General features: G+C 37.4%; 1 protein-coding gene across 2 annotated transcripts in view; it reads left to right on the plus strand.

Annotated features, from left to right (window-relative positions):
• Positions 1 to 7788: 7788 nt before the first annotated feature.
• The window catches only part of erbb4b (erb-b2 receptor tyrosine kinase 4b), a 318456-nt gene continuing 305216 nt past the window's right edge, over positions 7789 to 21028 (plus strand). For both annotated transcript variants that reach the window (XM_051905832.1, XM_051905833.1), the window contains exon 1: positions 7789 to 8149. In XM_051905832.1, the coding sequence (XP_051761792.1) occupies positions 8071 to 8149 (79 nt within the window). In that variant the 5' untranslated portion in view covers positions 7789 to 8070. The remainder of the gene's footprint in view (positions 8150 to 21028) is intronic.

Genomic DNA, 21028 nt, shown 5'->3' on the forward strand with positions numbered 1-21028 from the left:
TAACTAGGAAAGTAGTGTTTTTCCCAAGTGTCCAGCAGATGTCATCATTTCACAAACAATATACGTAGAAGTACATTGTGTTTTGAAGAAATAGTTCATCCAAAAATGAGTTCTGTCATTATGTACTCACCCTCATATATGCTGTTATTTTATTATTTATTTATTTATTTTTGCATGAGATATTTTTAATCTCAACACTTGTCCATATGATTGCACTTTTATCTGCAATCATATATTAGTGTATGTCTTCTGAAGTCATACAATAGTTTTGTGTGAGAAACAGAATCAGTTAAATCTAAGCCTGGTTTCACAGATTAGGCCTTAGTTCTGTTAGGACATTATAGCTTTTATAAACATGCCTAGAAAAAAAAAAAAAGCATTACTGGTGTGCATCTTGAGACAAAACAATGGTACTGCTATATTTCAAGATATGCTAGTTTAAGTTGTTTTCAGTTAAAACAGCTCAATAATGCATTTTAGTCTGGGACTAGGCTAAAGCCTTGTCTGTGAAACCAGGGGCTAATTTTCCATCACTGGCAGAGGGCAAGAATATCAGACTTAAATCTTAGTTTTTTATTTTCCTAGATTTTTTTGTGAGTAATAATGACAGAAAATTGTAATTTTGTCAGAATTTTCTTTTAAAAAACAATTTGATTTGATGTAGGGTACAACAGGGCTAAAGGCGCCACAAGGCAAAAGGCACCTTTGATTTTATTTTATTTTCTTCTAAACCACTAGATGGCATTAAAACTTGCCGCAGCACTTTCCTAAACATCCGCTTTTCAAGATGCACGAGCAAATTTGTCTGATCCTTGACGCGATTGCGGGCAGCAAAGTCGATTCTGAGGTAGTTTGATCTAATATTTGATGTTTTTTAAAATGTTGATTTAAGTAGCAAATGAGAATCGATTAAATTAAAGTTTGTATTTTCAGACAAAGGTCTTCTTAATGATTTCCATTTTTGTTCAAGGTAATTCAAGCAACTGTTTTTCAGTAATGGAAGAATATGTAAAAGTATGGTATTTGGGGTAAAAAGCGCACCTGCTGTTGGGGAAAAAGGCGCAATTAACATGATAATAAATAGCTGACTGACTTTTCCATTTGTTGATATGACATGGTTAGATTCACACTGTCAGAAAAAAAAAAAAAAAAAAAAGTTTAGTGCTTGTCAATGGGGCAAAGGTAAAAAGGTTTAAGGTACTAATATGCACCATTTAGGGGTAAGAAGGTACAGAGATGTACCTTTTCACTTTTGTACCTTAGGGTACTGTACCAGTGACAAACACTGTACCTTTTTTTTTTTTTTTTTTTTTCCTGAAAGTGCAGAAAGAGATAATACCAATATTTATAATTGAACAATCATATTTAAACATTTTATGATATTAATCATATCATTCATTGTTACTACTGTAAATCTATATTAAATATTATGGGATTCAATGCTTTCAGATTCTTTACTTTTTAAAATAAATTTGTTTCTGTATTCTTAAAATATATTTTTATATTAACATATTTTAATGACGGTATATTCATTGAACAAAATTGAATTCTTTTATTGATCAAAAATAAACAGAAAATAGTACAAACTTTGCTAAAGTGATTCTTTTGATCAAGTATTAACCTAGACATTATTAAAAAAATATTATTTTAGCTCATTTGTATCAATACTGTGTGCCTTTTGCCCCATGCTGGGGAGCCTTTTACCCTGTGTGTGGTGTAAAAGGCCCCCCTCGCCAACTCATACATTTATAAGATTTTTAAACAAAATGAACCACTTTTATGATTTATTTTCACACATAATCTGTTTTTCCATCAATGTTCAATACAAATATATATTTTTCCTGCAATCATACACTTTTGAGAGTAGTGAAAAAGCACATTTTTTCTTAAAGGAACACTCCACTTTTTAAAAAAAATAGGCTCATTTTCCAAATCCCCTAGAGTTAAACCGTTGAGTTTTACCGTTTTCGAATCCATTCAGCCGATCTCCGGGTCTGGCGGTACCACTTTTAGCATAGCTTAGCATAGTTCATTGAATCTGATTAGACCGTTAGCATCTCGTTAAAAAATGACCAAAGAGTTTCAATATTTTTCCTATTTAAAACTCGACTCTTCTGTAGTTACATCGTGTACTAAGACCGACAGAAAATTAAAAGTTGCGATTTTCTAGGCTGATATGACTAGGAACTATACTCTCATTCCGGCGTAATGATCAAGGAACTTTGCTGCCATACCATGGGTGCAGCAGGCGCAATGATATTACACAGCGCCTGTGACCCCCTGCTTGGACAGGGAGCGTGCCTTGCAACCATGGAGACATTTGTGAGAGACGCTGCGTAATATCATTGCGCCTGCTGCAGCCATGGTACGGCAACAAAGTTCCTTGATCATTACGCCGGAATGACAGTATAGTTCCTAGTCATATCGGCCTAGAAAATTGCAACTTTTAATTTTCCTTCGGTCTTAGTACACAATGTAACTACAGAAGAGTCAAGTTTTAAATAGGAAAAATATCGAAACTCTTTGGTCATTTTTTAATGAGATGCTAACGGTCTAATCAGATTCAATGAACTATGCTAAGCTATGCTAAAAGTGGTACCGCCAGACCCGGAGATCAGCTGAATGGATTCGAAAACGGTAAAACTCAACTGTTTAACTCTAGGGGAGTTGGAAAATGAGCCTATTTTCAAAAAAAGTGGAGTGTACCTTTAAGGTGTGCCTTTAGCCCAGTTGTACCATCATGTCCCTGTATTTCTGTTGTTAATATGTAAAGTCATGAATTTTTAGTCTTTATTTTCAATAATTTTAATTATGAAATATAAGATTACAATTATCCGTGAACTCATCCTGTAATTTACAGTACCAACAATAGTCAAACTCGTTTAGGTCTTTTTCTTGGTCATTGTTATGGTTTGATATGGCTGGAGTTTTCATTTTATAGCCTACATATAAAATACTATTTATTTCTCTGGAGGTAAAAACCTTAGCAAATTCAGTGCTAAAGTTTTTATATGATTATATCATCTGTTGAATGTCATCTCTTCAGCCACATTTATCACGCTGCCTGTAGTGCCGCTGTGATCCTGAAGATGGCAGCATCCTATAGCAAATCCTGCTGTCATCGTAGTGGTCCAGATTCAGAAGACTGCCGTTAGAGCACACTTAAATTTACAAGCAGAAGCGCTTTGAATTATTACAACTATATTTCATCAGTCTGTTAGACAATGATTCAGTTCTCTGTTCAAATCTAACTCCATTCAAGTCATCCGAGGGTCCCAGTGAAAATTATAAAACATCGAGGAGCCTGTTTTAAAATTCTATTGACAGCATTTTTTTACACAGACTGCTATTATTAATTAGCACTTAGCTAAATCAAAGTCTCTCTCGCTCTCTTATTCAAACAGCTTTACATTCATACCTCTCTACATGTATTTTAGTGGGTAAATGTTTGTTATGAAAGGTCTGAGTAGATGAAAACCGCGAGAACGCAGAGTGAGTCAGAAAACTCTCGCGATGAGATGGTGGCAGAGAGCATCTACCGAACGGAAAACAATTACACAGTCACTGAATCCCCTTCGAAGTTCTGATGAGGGCGGTTAGCGATGGCAGTGACCACGTAATGGTGTGTGTGTAATTCGGTAATGCTTCTCATTGCTCAGCGACTCCAGATCTAAGCTGCCTAAAGACGACACAATTTGTCAATTGACTCCGGGCCATTAAAAAAGTAACAGATCATCAAACTTTAGGGCATATTTAGATTACTGAATGCAGACTCATTCAAAAGAGCGTAATTATGTCATAACTTGGTCATTTGTACATTGTGATGTATTAATATCGATTACAGTCTAAGATAGTAAAGTTAATTCTGTGTCATTCAGCTCAGTTATTTTCTCAAAAATGCATAATCTGTTCTCCAGTTCGCCGTAGACTAATTCAGTTCTGGTAAAGAGTCAAATGTTTGTTCAGAGGGAAATTAAATGCAAACATGTCACTCTATGCATGGGGTTTACTAGATGAGATAACACTGCTTCATGTTAGATTTTTAGCAAAAAATAAATTTGAATCAAGGGGGCGTTTTTCCCACTCTGTCAAAACAATTTGCTTTTATACATTTACAGCAAAATCTACTAGTATTATTACCACCGCAACTAAAATAAACTAATTCAGTAATGAATTGTTAACCATAACGAATAATTATGAATTACACAATTATAGTAGACTATTTGAAAAGTATAGCTGATGGTAGCTAACTAGCTAGCTGATGCTAACTTGAGGTAATTTTTAAATATAAAGTCCAAATTTTTTTTTATTCAACCACCTAGTTAGATTACATTTGATGTAAAAACAAAGGATTTGATGTTCAGAACAGAGTAATACAGTAATTATGATAGTGAGAAGGGGGTTTTACCCCTCGTGGCTGGGGGCATTTTACCCCACAGACAGTGTTTGGAAAAGAAATGGTCATTATAAAATATAAATATATTTTCCTTAAATTACATGTGCTTCCTAACTGCAAGCCTTACTATTCTCATATTATATATAACTGTGATGTTCTGCAAAACATAAAGATTTAAAACACTTATTTTCTTACTGCTGAAAATGAGATCACTTAATGTGAAATCCGTTTTCTCTCAAGTATGTCGCCAGTGAAAGCTTCACAGTAAATACTTCTACATCACTCTTGTCAACGTAGTCCATAGCAAAAACAAAACCGTATCTTGACTCAATCTAGTGGTTATTTTGGGAAAAATCCCAGACTTTACCCTACGCTGCTTCTGAACTTCCTGAAACACTTTGAATTTTCTTCCGGGAACGTACACATAACAACATTCCTCATTTAAAGGGTTAGTCCACCCAAAAATAATGTCATTAATTACTCACCCTCATGTCATTCCACACCCGTAAGACCTTCGTTCATCTTCGGAACACAAATTAAGATATTTTTGATGAAATCTGAGAGCTTTCTGACTCCTCCATAGACAGCAATTTAACTACCACTTTCAAGCTCCAGAAAGGTACTAAAGACTTTGTTAAAATAGATGACGTGACTGCAGTGGTTCATCGACGAGAATACTTTTTGTGCAAAACGAAACAAAAATAATGACTTTATTCAACAATATCCAGCGCTTCCAGGCCGGCAGAATGCCGGCTCAGTATTGGCAGACGCTGGTCACATGAAAAGCACGACGCATGCGTGTGATGCTGACGCAGGAGCCGGCCAATAATGACTCGACAAATTGGCGCTTCTCTCAGACCTTGTCTTTGATAATATACACTACACAATTGTCACTCACTTGAACAAGCATTGATTTGCCTCCGATTTCAGGCATTTGATGGAGATTTCCACAAAATTGTTGGCGAGTAAAAATCGGGGCTAAAATCGTGCAGTGTGTAGTTGTACCCAGCATTACTGTGGTGCTGCAACAATGTAAAATATGTGAAAAGTAATTTGTTTTTCTAGAAGTCCAACCAAGAATTCGTAAAATGGCATAATATGGCCTCTTTAAAAGGACTGCATTTGCTTTGATAACTAACACCTGAGTTATTATTTCAGTTCATTTTGTTCCCTGAGCCATCGCTGCCCACTTCTGTAGCCATAATACATTCAGTCTGATATAATCTCTCGTGAGTGTGATGGTCTGTCGGGAAATAGCATTTCCTGAATGTAAATAATTTCAGTTTTTCCAAAATTGACTTAATTCTCTGGCACGTGCTGCTGTTGGTCTTTTGTGGCAGGCTGTTGAGCGTCGATGCCGTTTGAATGCAGGAAGTGTAATGGGAGATAGCAGGGGAGAGACGGACACCGGTGGAAATAAGCTCTGCCTAGTTTGATAAAGCCGCTTCATTACTTGGATATTGTGTGTCTGGAATCATTATGCACGGAAGGGCCTCTGGAGGCTCAGGTTTTATTGGCGGTCCTTGCACAGCTAACTCTCATCCATTAAACAAATCATGGAGTCATGTATTAGATTAGCTCTACACCCGGCATCAAGGGTGTTTTTGCCAACCGAAGAACCTCTGCTATTCACTTTCCTAATCCGGAGAATGAATTATGCGATTGAGAGCATCTGGAAGATATTGTCATACATACCATTCTGAGAGATTTACTAAAGGAACAAAAAATCCCATTTGAATATTTTGTCACTTAATTGTGTTGTTCACTGTTGAGCTGACAAATGAGAACAGGAAAGTGTCTTGTTAAGTGACAGCTGATGTTTTACAATATTTAATCATATTACAGAACTTAGTTACTTATTTAAAAGAGTTTGTCGTCTCCATATAATATTAAGAAGAAGCCAATGTCATTTGCAGGGCTGTATGCTTGGGTGGAAACAGCTTGATCTCCTGCTGGCTCTGACCCTTGGCAACCCCAGAGGTGTGGCTATGACTCCCTCCTGTGGTGAAAGGTCAGTACTACAGTAACTATGCAGATAAGCCACACCTGCAGATCGAGCTGTCAAACTTTTTTTTGACTCCATCAGAAATGTGAAAAGCAAGAATAAGGATGTAGTGAATATGAAAGTGATTTTCTAGGTCAACCCAGTTTCCTGGTTTCTTTTAATCACCATAAACTGTATGAAATATTGTGATATATATTACTTTTAATATTTTGCCTCAGTAAATTGTCTCAGACCTTTGTGTATTTTTAAAAACTCCATATAAATATTGAATGGTGGTGTATATCAGTGTGGGCTGGATGTAATGTTTCTGTTACAAATGAATATATTTTGTACAAGTCTTCGTAAACTATGGAATACTTACAAATTCATTGAGGAGCGCTGAAACATTGGCAGTTTTAGTCAAAAGCAAAATAAGAAAAAATACAAAGTTTGGCATTGTTACCTATATTTTGTTCTTCCGTATACTGTGTGACCTGTTTATGAGGGTGTGTGAAGCATACCAGATGCTTTACTGTATTATTGCGTCTGACTGTCCTCGTCTTTGATAGCAGGTGTGAACGTGGAGTGTGTCATTGAAAGGACTTGGCTGAGTGTCCGATTGTGGCTTACTGGTCTGAACCAGGAGTTTTTCAACATTTACAGACCCAGGGATGCGCAACTAACTCAGGGACCCCTAATATAAAACATTGATTTTCTCTGTAACACTTTGTAATATGGTGTTCCTGTCATTAATAACGTTGTTTATAGGGTTTCAATGGTAATAGAAAACCTGTTTGATTGTAATTTTCAGATCTGAAAAAGACATGGAAATTCATAAAATCTTTAAAAGTAATGGATTTTATACATTTTTATACATACATTTTATACAAAAGTAAGATTTTATACATGGTTATAGTTATGTTTGGCCCTAAAAGATTTAATTGAATGCTGCTCTTTGTGAGTGAAAGTAATACGGTGATTTAAAAAAAAAAATATATATAATAATAATCTAAATGTAGAGAAAGTCATGGAAAAACCATGTAAAATTAAAAGATTAACAAACAATAAGCTCATGTACCTTTTATAGCCCACCCTTACAAAAAAAGACTGGGGTGTTAGCCTACCATTGTATAACCATCCAACTTCTGTAGAGCTTTATTCAGAATAATAACGTCTACATGCGTTCTCTGACAATTCATGATGGGAAGAGCTTTTCAGTTTCTTAAAATGAAAGAAGACGCTGTATGCAGAACGAGACAGGTGTATTTAGAAGCGAGCGCCTCTTGAGCCAATCAAAAACTTACGCTGAGCGTGGTAAGGCGGGCTCTTGTCTAATTATACAGACTTTGGACCAATCATATCAGCGGAGGGCGGTGCGTAATTCGACGGGGGCGTGTCTTATGCTTTGTGCCGTCGCAGCGCTGAAGAGCGTCTGAAGAGAGTAATGGCATGAGCCTTGCGTCGAGATCCTGTCAAAGCACTAAACAGCAAATTTCTCGCACCTGAACTTTTACATTCTTTCCTGAGGACTATTTTACCATTTAAACTGGACGTCTTATTTCCTTATTTACACTGACAAGCAACAGCAGCACTTGAGAAGTCACTCCACCGCAGTTGCGTTCCTGTCTTAAGACATTTAAAATAAAAGGATATGGTGTTGGACATGTGAAACACACGGGCAACTTCAAACATGAAGCTGGCATCTTCTCTGTGTTGCCTCGGGTTTCTTCTCACTTCTGTGGCGGTCCGTCTGAGCGACTCGCAGCAAGGTGAGTAAACGACTGACCATCGTCTCGTGCGCAAAGGTGTTTATGCGTCTCGTGCACGCACCTATGAGCTCTGCTTACTTTTTTTGTGAGGATGCTTCTCGCAGTACCCATCCTCTGGTGCGAGGAACCTTTTTTGTGCCTTGGGAATCTCCCTTAACAATAAACCCTGGGATCTATAAGATGCGTTATTGTAATGGTAAATGAGTGCCATTCATTCACCACCACAATGATGCATAGATTTCATGCATAGAGTCTCTATGTGTGTTTGTGTGAAATAGGCTGGCATACAGTTGGAGCAATGGCACTGATAGCGCAGAATGGCACTGTTGAAGTGGCACTGAAAGGGGCATTCAGTCTCACTGGACGTTTGTTTTGTTATTCTCAGCCCGTACACTGTCTGAGAAAGAGTTTGAGTGGTCATTGCTTTTTGTGCATGTGAAAAATCACTTCTATTGCCTTGAGTCGAACCTCTGGTGCGTGTGACTGGGTTATAGTTGACTTTTCGTTTTCCTGAAAAGAAACTGGAAACTTGAAATGTCATCGTGCAATCAAGTGCGCCATATTTGATTTGGTATCCTTTAAATTTGTAGATGTAAACATGCAGGAATATAGTTATTTGTAAGCTGTCTTACTGTACCATTTTAGTGGGAATTTATGGTCTATTTCATTTTTTTATTGAAAAGTTTACTAAACAGACTCAATGTGTTTAAAATGTAAGTAGCATTTTGGAAACTATAATACATAATACAACTGGCAGATTTTATGACATAAGAATAACCTGAATACACAGCAATGTGGCGTCCACATCTCCACATGGTGGTAGTATATGAACCGAGATAGTCTGAATCACATCTCTCTCTCTCTCTCTCTCTCTCTCTGTACTTTATTGGCATTATAGTTTATATGTATACATGTATACATGCAAATAATGTGTAGCCAATTCCGAATATATAATATAATTGTTACACGCAATGTTATTAAAATAACTGAAATATATCACATAAAATAAAAGACAAAGAAATAATTTTAGCTTGGCATCCTCATTCCTAACCCCCCACACACGCACGCACGCAAACATGCATTGATGAATAGTCATCGTGACTAATTTTCAAACGCAGGTCCATCCAGAATAGGTAAATTCATCAATATGAAACCTCGATATCGATTACAGTAGTATAAATGATGCTGTAGCCACGATCCTCCATCACAGTCGAGCTGAACTGACCTCATTAAAACATCCATGCAAACTTTAGAGCAAAGCATTACGCCATTTGATGTACTTGAAACGCTCAAAACTTGGAAATGTTTGTGTCTTTAGGTGTTTATTGCGTTCGGCGTTTTCAACGCTAATCAGTTATTAGTGGCGATTAGACACACTGACCTTTGACTTACGGGCAAAATCGAGCCATTTTAGTTGTCGAAAGCAGGTAAAGATCATGAATTAATCAGTTCTCATAGTTCGTTACTGATCTCAGTGTCATTGGCAAAGGCATGGGCTCCTGACGCACTTCTGCGCTCCGCTGCGCTGCCCGGAGGAGACACGATGCTGATCCAATTGTTATTTTAGATTAAATAAATTAAAAAGCCCGAGGGTAAAGCGATATTAATGAGTATACAGGTAAAACAACAACAACAACACTACTACTGTAGGATATTCTGCAAAATTACACTCGGGAAAAGTAAATAAATAACATGCTTAGTTCGAAAATGATTTTTAAGGAATTGTACATAGCTCCGGATTGGTTTCTTTGGCTTTCAACAATAGCTGAATCACTAAACAGCCTTTGAACGTTTCATAAAGAACTGGTTGAACTATAATTGGCTAGATGGCAAACTTTCAAGCTGTTGCCCAGTGGTTTGACATGCTATACTTCATTTAAAACTACTGTAGGCTAAATGTTTGCAGTTCATCTACAACTATTGTGCATGCAGGTTTTATAAACCCATATTAATGTGGAAACATTTTACTACTTGTAAAAACTAATTTGTCACACCAAAGGTGCATTTTAAATGAACGTGAAGGTGATTTTAAAGTGATAAAGCATGGCATAATGTGCACTTTTCCATATGCATATGTCAGTTTTAGCCTAAAATCCCAATTGTTGAAGAAAATAAAGCATTAATATATCAAAAGTTTTATGTCAGCTAAATATAATTAATGAACCTGAATCTGAAAATCATTAAAAAGTTTATTAAAAATGCAGAAGTCCATAACTGCATAAATACAAAGTTGAATAGTATGAATAAATAAAATATTTAATGTTAAATATTTAATATATAAATTATTATTAAACTATGCAACCAATGATTTGTTCATTTTGGGGAGTTGCTGTCATTGTCATTGTGAGCAATTTTGTCTCATCAGTTACTGGCTATAATATGGACAAATCTTAAAAGTGTGTCCTCCTGTTGAACAAGGGTTGTTGTTGTTGATGATGATGATTATGATGATGAGAGATCTGACCACTGCAGTGTGCTGTTGTGTTTAGTTGGCTGTATTACTCATTATTCTGATCTGTATCGTCTATCGCTTCAGTCTGTCTGAAGACGGTCGTGAATTTAAATCAGTCTCTTCCGTGACATTTAGGAGCCATGCCAATAGCAAGACTTGTGGGAAATAGTAGGAACACAAATATCAGTTTGTTAATCGGCTTAGCTTTGGATTAAGTCCCGTCAGTGAGACTGGCTGCTGATGAAAATTAATCGTTCAGCAATTTAACTCTCCTTTTCTCTATCTGATCTTTTTCTTGGATTCCCTGCTACAATGGAGCTGTGTAACAAGCATGGCATGTGAATAATACAGGGTAGTTTGTCTGTATATCTCTTAAAAATTGAGGAAACAAGATTTTAGTATTTTGACTTGCGACAATAGCAGAATCATTTTAGGTGTTAAATTGCCTTTATTAATGTAGGTTAAATTAAACTAAGATACTTGCTTTGAAAGTGCATGTGTAAACAACATAAACCCAGAAGAAAAGCATGCTTTAGTTAAATATTTGAATCTATCCATCTATCTATCCGAATAATTAGGTAGTATTTATTTAAGAATATGAATATTCAATTTTTTGTTGACTGTGGGAAAGTACGTTTCCTTAGCTCACCTCTGTCAATTCTGATCTGGCCTTTTGAGGTTTCATACAAGCTTTTGACTGACAGGTCCCATATGAGGCCAAAGTATCCCATGGGAATCCTTTTTCCCCTCCTCACTTTCTGGAGAAGTTTCATTCCTCTATCAAATACATTTTGAGCATGCTGTCTTCCATAATCTTTTTAATCCTTGCTTTTTAACACTGTTGTTTACTCAGATATTTTTTTTTCAAAATCCTTTATAACATGTAACTCCGTCTGCGACTTATGATATGACATAGGCTTGTTCGTGAGGCATTGTATATTTATTCCCAGGCACACGCATCTCAAGTTCACAGTACATCTAAATGTTTACACAGTGTGGCACAGACAGGATGCCCTATCAACAAAGAAGGGTAAAGTATTTGCTTTTATCGTGGCAATCGAAGCGCATCATCTCTCGCTCGCTTTTTATTTTGTCAAAGTGAGAGGCCACAGTGCTACAAACGCCTGCCCACGCAGCAATAACCCATTGTCTCACAAAGCCCATTTATTCAGTTTTTCTCCATCTTGGTCCAAGAAAGGCAGGCTGACCTCTGAGCCCGTGTGTCTCAATGGGAAGAAAAGCAGCCTTTGATTCTGTTAGGAGCGCCAACTCCTGCCAAGCGAAGGCGGGTTCTTGCGCAGCGTGCTGCTCTCTGCTCCGGCTCTGAGTGTCTCCCTCCTTTTGGAGCTGCACTGACTGACTGACTGCTGCTGCTGCTGTACATGTGCTACCTCATCCTTCCAGAGGCTAATGGGAATTTGATGATTTGTTTGTGTATTTGATCATGGTAGACCTGCTACTGGCTCAAAACACATTGCATATTCATTCTGTCACTTCCTCTCTCTAGACTTGTCTTAGATTTCTACGCTGATTTAACTGACAAAACCTGCCCGCTGACTCGTTGAAATGGCTTAAGGATCGTGTCTAAATGTTAAGGTCTTCTTAAAGGGATAGTTCACCTAAAATTAAACATTTTGTTACATTGATTTTCATTGTATGTACAAAAAACAGATATTTTTCTTTGGTGTTGCACAGTAGAAAGAAAGTCGTGAATGATGTGAATTTTTATTTTTGGATGAACTATCCAAGATTTTAAGTGTTATGGTGTTTATCTTGTTCATCTCAGGATGTGTTCTAGATCTATCAGCTGATGTGTTCTGGATCTATTATTACACCCCAGACAGGAACATAGTGTGGCCAAGGTCTGGCCCACATCTGGTACATGCGGATTACACGCGGACCAGATGTGGGCTGGATCTGGGCCGACACTATGTTGCTGTCTGGGACTGTTGCCTAAAATAAACAATCAATTTCCTCTTCCATATATAAATATATAAACATATGGACATATATAACACATGAACTTGTGTCCATATATAAATATACAAACAAAAGTCCATTGTTTTAAAATGAGAATTAAGGAATTAAACATTCTGTATGAAAACACCAAAATGTGCATAGAACATCCAACCCGATCTCATGGCAATTTGTACGTATTTTACAAGGTGGCTAATTTGTATGAATGACCTAACCCTAACCCCGCCCCTAAACATTCCCGTCACTGGGGTTTAGACAAATCGTTTGAATTCGTACGAGTGATTTTCTCTCCAAACTACTTGTCTTGTTTTTTTTCTCCCTTCGTCTAGAATAAATCCAATTACATGGCCTTTCAACAGTAGTTACTGAGCAGAGTTGTGCTACAATTAGTGCCAACAACAAGTGTGAAATGCCTTTATAAGCTTGAAGTCTAATAAGACTTGATACCTCACAGAGTCCGTAAGGGAGAGATGGAGAAAGAGAGAGAGAAAATGAGAACATGTTTATAATGTGGTCTTTTATGCATTCATATTCACATGCTGTGTTTACAATCTTCTGTTGGTTTGACACATTACTGAACTGTTATCAGTATTCATACGTGCAGTGTTTGACCATGGTTAAAAGGACATGGCAACTCGTGTGTAATTCATAACGCAAAATTGTTTGCAGACAAAATGTTCATTCTGACAATAGCTTTTCCCATGCACTGAGTATTTAAGAGAATCGCATTAGACAGAAGTCGGCTATTTTCCTTTCAAGGTCAGTTACACGGTAAGTCAGAAGTTCAAATCATTTAACCTCTGACTGCACAGCTCGGCAGGCTGGAGATGACTGCCAGATCGACCCCATGTGGCTGTTTTCTTGATTTCCATCTTTACAAGTTCAGCAGTGATGTATTGAAACGAGCAATCTTGGCCTGAAGAGAATGTGCTGGAATCAAATTGTTTTGAGCTAAGAGAGGCAGTAGAATGATTACAGCATGACAACACTTTTCTGTCTGTTTTCGGGCAACTCTTTGTAATTTTCGGTTTTGTCTGTGCCCAGGAATGTCTCTTCTGAATGCCCCAAGCATCCTTTGTCCTTTCATATCTTCTAAATATGTGAGAGTACAGGAATTTCAATCAATAGCACTTGTGGCATAATTTTGATTTCCACAAAAAATAAATAAATAAATAAATAAATAATAATAATTTTGACTCGTCCCTACTTTTCTTTAAAAGTAATAGAGGGTATGGTGAGGCCCAAAGTGGAAGTAAATAGGGCCATTTTTTGGAGGATATAAAAGCAAAAATGTGAAGCTTATTATTTTATCATACAATAATTCTTTTGGTAAAATGTGTATTATTTGAGCTGTAAAACAGGTTTACAGCCATCATTTTACAGTCATTTTAGGGTTTATTGCATTGCAAAATGGTATATATCTTTACACAGAAATGGTTAGTAAGGGATTTTTACCACACTAAAATCAAGCGTAGCGTCAGTTCTGGCAGCGTCAGTCAAGCTCGTATCAGCTGACTTCCAGGTGACTCACGTCTACTTATAGGAATACAACGCCTATCACAGCATCAATATATAAGCTCTTCAGTACTATCAGTAGCTGTCGCATTTCTCAGAAGCTAAATGTCCTCCTCCATCCCCAGCTCCTCCTCTCGTCAGTCAGGATTTGGCCTTCTGATTCCCCTGAATCAGACTGCATTAATGATATCTGCACATTTATGTTGGTTCTGTTCTGTTACCTGAAGGGGGGTTATTGCTGCTCTCCCTGTTCTTATCCATGCTAGGCTGCATGGATGCGCAGGGAGTTCTTGCCCAGAACAGAACCATACCGCCAATACAAACACAATGCAATTATCAATCATTATTTGACGATAGTGGTCCTGACAGAAATCATGTTAAGATGCATATTGTTTATAGATTGGTGCTTTCATGTCCAATTTAAGTGCCTCACTGTAACCCAGATTAGTGAAAATTAATTCTTGTGAGCAGTGCTGTTGATTGAAATTAACTTGTTCTGAAACTTTAATTTGATTTATTGTTTAGAGAAAGCCTGACTAGTTTTTTGTAAAAAAAAAAAAGCCAACATGAATTTGGGAGGTTGTCATGAAGTTGCAAAGGTGTTGGTGATGGTTACTATAGGTGGTTGGTCATTGGTCCGAGTCTCTCGTTTACTGTCTATGGATTTTTTTTTCCACTAGTTTTATCCACCATATAAAAATTGCAGTAGAGCTGCTTTGTAAAGTAATTTTTTCCTTGACAAACCACACTGTGGCTCATTCATGTTTGTGTCTGTGCCACAGTGTCATATGGGTTTGTTCAAACCTCTAACCCTAAGTATGAACCTTAGCAAACACTGCTATTGATACAATTTGAACATTCCAGCTAACCATTTGCTGCAATTATCAGATTTGCAGACTGTATACGTTGGCCATTTCACGCGAATCAGAGTTCAGATGAACAGTCAAGTTTAATGATAGTTCTCCTCACTTTTAAGTGACAAGGGTGAAAAAGTGACAGCCACGCAGGCAATAAACAGTCCAACGGCAATCAGCGGCAAACAGCCGCTAGCTATTGTTTCATGCAAACTCAAGTTCCACCTCTCCACACTGACAAAATTCATAACGTTCAATGCTCTGACTCATTATACAAAGTGCTATTCAAATGTACATAAGCAGCTCAGACGTCTGTGACTATGATGTTTGAGAGCTGCTTTTGTCCCTCTCTCCCAAAGCCAAAGACAGGCTTTGTCAGCCTACAATTAAGAACAGCAGAGGGGCTGTTAATAAGTGCCATTCCGAGGATTTTTGTCTGCTTGAGGACAGAGATGGAGAAAACGAAACATTGGCTCTGATTGACACTGCCAATCGTTTAATACGGAGTCGTCCTGCTCTCCAGGCTTCTCCCTGCGTCTGCTTCAATTCTTCCTTTCAACTTCTTTCATCCCTTTCTTGTGCATGTCACAAAAGCAAGAAATTAGTATGACAATAGATATAGGCCTAATCTTTGCTAAAATACGCTCATTACCGCAGCGCATGGAATTAAAAGCAATTGTACGGAATTAAAGTTAATTGTGCATCCCCAATTTCTTGTCTTTTTTCCCTTGTTGTTCCCTCTAAGGTCGCTGACAACTAAGTGAGCTGTTTCTCCTCATTTAAACCCCGCCCTCCTCCCCCTTTCGCTTTTTTAAAACTCCTGAATAATGAACTTAACAAATAAAAGAATAATTACAGACTCGTGTTCTTGGCTATAAACAAAATGCACCTCCCTCTAATGAGCGTTTCATGTTTTTCTTTCTTGTGAGGGGCTGCTGAAGGGGCAGTTTCTCTGTATGCCTTGCACTCTTTCTCTGTAATCCTTTTTTAAAATATTCAGTGCTAATCTGCATTTACAATGTAATTACAGGCAGGCTTTGAGCGATACTGACTGTTTCAAAATGACTGTGCTGCCCGAATGAACTTAATCTTGATTTGCTAATATGTGTTTGAGTAAATATCAGAAGAGTCAAATATGTGGATGTGCGCTGAATATTTCACCGGCGAACATCATTTTTTAATATATTTTATATATGGACCCTTTTCACAGACTGTGATGCGTTTCCATAAATATTAACATCCTAAATCTAGATAAGTTTTTTGTATATGTATTTGCATTTTTTCTACTTTTATATGTACATTTTACGTACATTATACTTTGAGTTTTATACCTTTATTAAATGACAGAAAACTGGTTAGCGCTAAATTAAAATTATATTTGTTAGTTTCTGTCGACTGTAGGGTCATTCTGTCAAAGATCATAAGATCCCGTCTAAAATTTTTGATTTTTAATTTTTTCTGGTGAAAGAAATACATAAATGAAGAAGAAAGCCAAAATATTAAATGTCATGGATCCCATATCTATGGGATTGAACCATATAGGGCCTTTAAAATCAAGATTACAAATAAAAAGAGAGGTATGTTCTTTGCAATTGTTTTGATGAAAAAACACATTTGGTTTTTGACCACTGAAAATGTGTATCATTTGCCAATTTTCTTATGAAGCCATATTGAGATCACAATATCACTGGAATTGAACCATATAGGGCCATAAAAATATGGATACCAATAGAAAAGTTTGCCAAAATCAATATATAAAAGGATATTAAGAGATCTTTAATACAGGCATGCAAACTTCTTTTTCCCCATTTTTGAACTGTCACCGTTGGCGTATAATGGAACAAAGATTGCTAAAGGAACATTTGGGGCAGTTGTGGCCTAATGGTTAAAGAGTGTGACTTGAAACCCTAAGGTTATGGGTTTGAGTCTCAGTACCAGCAGGAAATGTAGGTGGGGTGAGTGCTCCGGATGTGTGTTCATCAATCTATCACTATCAATCTCTACCAATCTCTGTGTAAAAATAAAATAATGATACTGCCATCTGTACCCCCTTGACCTCCCATTATAAAATAGTAGATTACTCAATAAATATACATCCATGACATTTAATATTCTGGCTTTCATCACCATTCATGTTTGTTTTTCTTCAGAAAAATATATTAACAAAATCAAAAATTTGAGTTGGGGAAGTTTCTTAAATTTGATTGATTTGACATGGAATGACCCTATAGAAGTTTACATAACCATGATGACTTATGCATTTAAGAACCCCAGAAATGTGAAAAGGGTCCATTATTTATTTAGGAGGATATTCTTGGATAAATAAATAAAGTCAGCCACTGACTTTATATCAGTTCATTGTAAGAAACAGTCTGGACATAGCATCACAGCTGAGTCACTGATTCAACTTTTGGGACCATTTTAAACTGTCACTATTAAGTAACCATTTTGTGAGTTTAAATATTCAATATTTTGCCCATCTCTAGAATGGACAGTCAGAATGAATGTTGTAAGCACTTGATGAGTTAAAGGTGAAGTGTGTAATTTCAGCACCACTAATAGCACCAATTTACAATTCTCAAACACGTTTCAAACACTTCATCTGCCAAAAATATTTAGTCCCACCCTAAATTCATGGCATTTGCTTTAAAATCCATTAATTAAAAAAAAAAGAAATAAATAATATTTGTTTAACCAGATTGCAGTTCCGTTTGCTTCCAGTAGTGGTGTATGGATTGCACACTTCACCTTAAGTTATTTTCTCTCTCTTTCAGTCTTCCTCTTTCTGTATTTTTATGTCATTGCTGTATAATTAAATGTTTGTATTCCCTCTCAGGGACAGGTTTTCATTGTGCTGTGTGCAACAGACACATTTTGTCCCCGCTAATGAAGCTCTTATGGATGTGAGCAGTTTATAGGTGATTTTACAGCCCGTAAGGAGACATCAGGGAGAGAGGAAATGGAAGAGACAGAAAATGAGAGATTTAGAGAGGAGGAAAAAGACATTGAAGAATAAAAGGGAGTACTTAAGAGAAATGTGAATGCTTATGCTATTTATGAGAGTAAAATGGAGAAATGCCAAATAAAAGTTAATGGTGAAGTTAAGAAAGAAGCATTAATGTGATTTAAAGATTGAGGAAATATAAAAATAAAATGACCAAAGGTGGAAAGGGAAAGCGATCAGACTGAATCAGAGGGTCAGGCTTGTGCTGCGTTTGCTGATCTGTTTACGCTGCCCAGCAGTCTGTGCCAGTCTCTGTGGGCCGGCAGTCACCTTGGTGCAGAGGAGAAAAAACGTTGGCCGTAAAGGCACATAAAGCACTGAATGAGAGGAAAGAGGGAAAGGCAATTGACCTTGGCTGGCTGACTGACTGCGGGAGAGATGAGCCATGTGCTGAGCAAGGACTGTCGTTCAACCTGTAGAAGCTTAGAGGAAGGGAGAGTTGCTGTCTTTGTGTCTGTCTGCTGAGTTATTTTTTCTCTGTAAAAGTCTGTTTTTTTTTTTTGTTTTTTTTTAGCTCTGTTTTACCTGGAAGTATGGTAAACGATTTCCCCAATGAATTGACTTTGAAGTAAGCTCATTCTTCTGTAGATGGTAGAGTTGGAGCCGAGAACTACTTTTTTATTTCTTCATTTGTTTATTTATTTATTTTTATTTTTTAAAATACTAGGAACTGAATGATGTTCTGATGGCTCTTTATGAGCTGCTACTTTTACTGAATCAACCATACAGTGCAGCTATTGTAGTCCAGTTGATTCCTGAGTGAATGACTCTTATGAGCCAGTTCTTTTTATTGAATTGCTTGTCGCTCTGTATGGTTTTGATTCACAACTCATAAAACTCAGTCTGTGTTTAACTCCGTTTTTAGACATACACTCGCAAACTTCCCTAAGCACTTCTCCTCAGGGGAATCCCCACTGCCATTCAGCTTTATCAAGTGGATGAGAGAAGTTTATGGCCAGACCCTTGACCCCTCGATTTTGACAGAGAGAGCGAGTCTACTCAATATGTACACTTCAGGCAGATCCATAGGCCGCAGTTCAACACGATTGGGCACTATTGCAGCGTAAACAATGACGTACATCGAAGTGAACGAGACGGAGGGAAATTTGTGAGGGAAGGACATAAAATAGACTTAAGGCGGGTGCACACTGCGATTTTGGCAGTGCCAGAAGATTTGGCGCACAGTCCTGCAGTGTGACTCCTCCTAAGACAAACATCAAATTGTCTTCGTTTTTCAAGATAAGCCGTGATCAAAATTAACGCTAGAGATTTCTTTGTTAGCCACCATTTCAGTCCCGCATGTAACGCAGCTCACTGTCACCGAATGTGTGTGGGTTGATGATGTAAAACTCCGGACAAGTTTTCAAGTGTGCGTCCATTTTTAACGCCTCATGACTGTCGTACAGTCTGACATATAGGACAGCTGAGTTCCCACAGTGTGACAGGAGGATCATGTTCGTACAGTCTGACAAGCAACAATCGTAAAGGACTATTATAAATCGCACAGTGTGCACCTGCTTTTAAATGTGCAATGTCTAAATTTTAGCGGCATCTAGTGGTGAGGTTGCGAACTGCAACTAACGGCGCACACCCCTCGTACCCCTCCCTTTCGGAAAAGCTACGGTGGCCGTCTAGCAGACACAAGACAAAGATGTTGTTGTCTGAGACAGCAGGGAGTAGCCTGTGTGAAGCAATGAGGTTTTTTCTTATGTCTAACAAAGAACAGTCTCTGCTTCTAATAAACCAGACGACTACTACTACTACTACTACGTGCGTATTCAACGTAGTGACGATGCAAGCTGCCTTTAAAAACGCAAACGATTTAGAAGAAGAACAACATAGTGACTAAACATGCTCTGTAGAGTGTTAGTCCATTTAGGGCTTCTGTAGAAACTTTCTGTAGGAACATGCCGGCGCATAATGGCGACTTGACATGGATGTGATAGAAATGGCTCATTCTAAGGTAATAAAAACATAATAGTTCATTATGTAAGGTATTTATGCACCACTGAAAACATAGTTATGTATATTATATTGCATTACTGTCAATAGATCCTCCCAAATTTTAGTCGCACTAGTGTTGTTTTTTTTTCCAACTGATTCTCGAGTAAATGAATCTTATAAGCCCCTATATTTCTTAGTGAATCAAAACACAGCGCAACCAGTGTAGCCCACCTGATTCCTGAACAAATTACTCTTATTAGCCAAATCTCTTTGTTAGTACGATTTTATGAAAATTAATGAATAAATGAGTCAAATGATTTCATCTTCTTTTGTTTAGTTTTATTTAAGATCAATGGCAATTACTGGACTGCATTTATGCTGCCAGTAAAAAGACAGAAAAATCATCAAAATATTTGTGTAAACAGACCTTTTGCATGAATTTCAATATTTATCTAATTTTATTCAGTTGCATATGGAATTGCATGTCTGTTTCCCCAAATAATTTTTCCTCAAAAGTACTGAAAGAATTGTTAATGGAACTGCAATCGTAAACGGAATGTAATTTATTTATTTATTTTTAACATTTTCTACAGTTTCTATTTACAATTACAATTTTATGATTTCTCACATTTCCCATCCCTAGTATAAGGTGGTATGGTAGAGCAGAGAATGAAGGGCAGCACAGCAGGGTTGAGTAGGACTTTGGGCTTTGCATAGCAATTTTGTTGCAATGTCATCTCTGTTGAGTTTTGCCTTCTGTGGCTATTTACTGTGGACAGCGGTGCTTAATCTAGGAGGCCTGCAGGTGACCTGGCTATAGATTTAACAGTTTGTTACACACTTGTACACACGCATACATGACTGAGACTGAAACTTGTAAATGCTTCATGCTGAGGTGTCTGCTGTTTGAATGTCCCCTGCTTCCCGATACACTTGCATAAATACACATTAAACCCCCCAGCAAGGTGAACAGAATGCTGATGCAGGATCATTTTGGAATATGGAGGGAGAGAGACAGCAAACATGAGAGGCGAGGGAAGAGAGTCTCTAATTTTAGCCGCAAAGGCTCGAAGGCCAGATATTCGCTTCTTTCTTTTTTTCGTTCCCTTTTTTGGCATGAGGTTGAGTGAAGG

This window comes from Ctenopharyngodon idella, chromosome 9 (assembly GCF_019924925.1).
Source record: "Ctenopharyngodon idella isolate HZGC_01 chromosome 9, HZGC01, whole genome shotgun sequence".
NCBI lineage: Eukaryota > Metazoa > Chordata > Actinopteri > Cypriniformes > Xenocyprididae > Ctenopharyngodon > Ctenopharyngodon idella.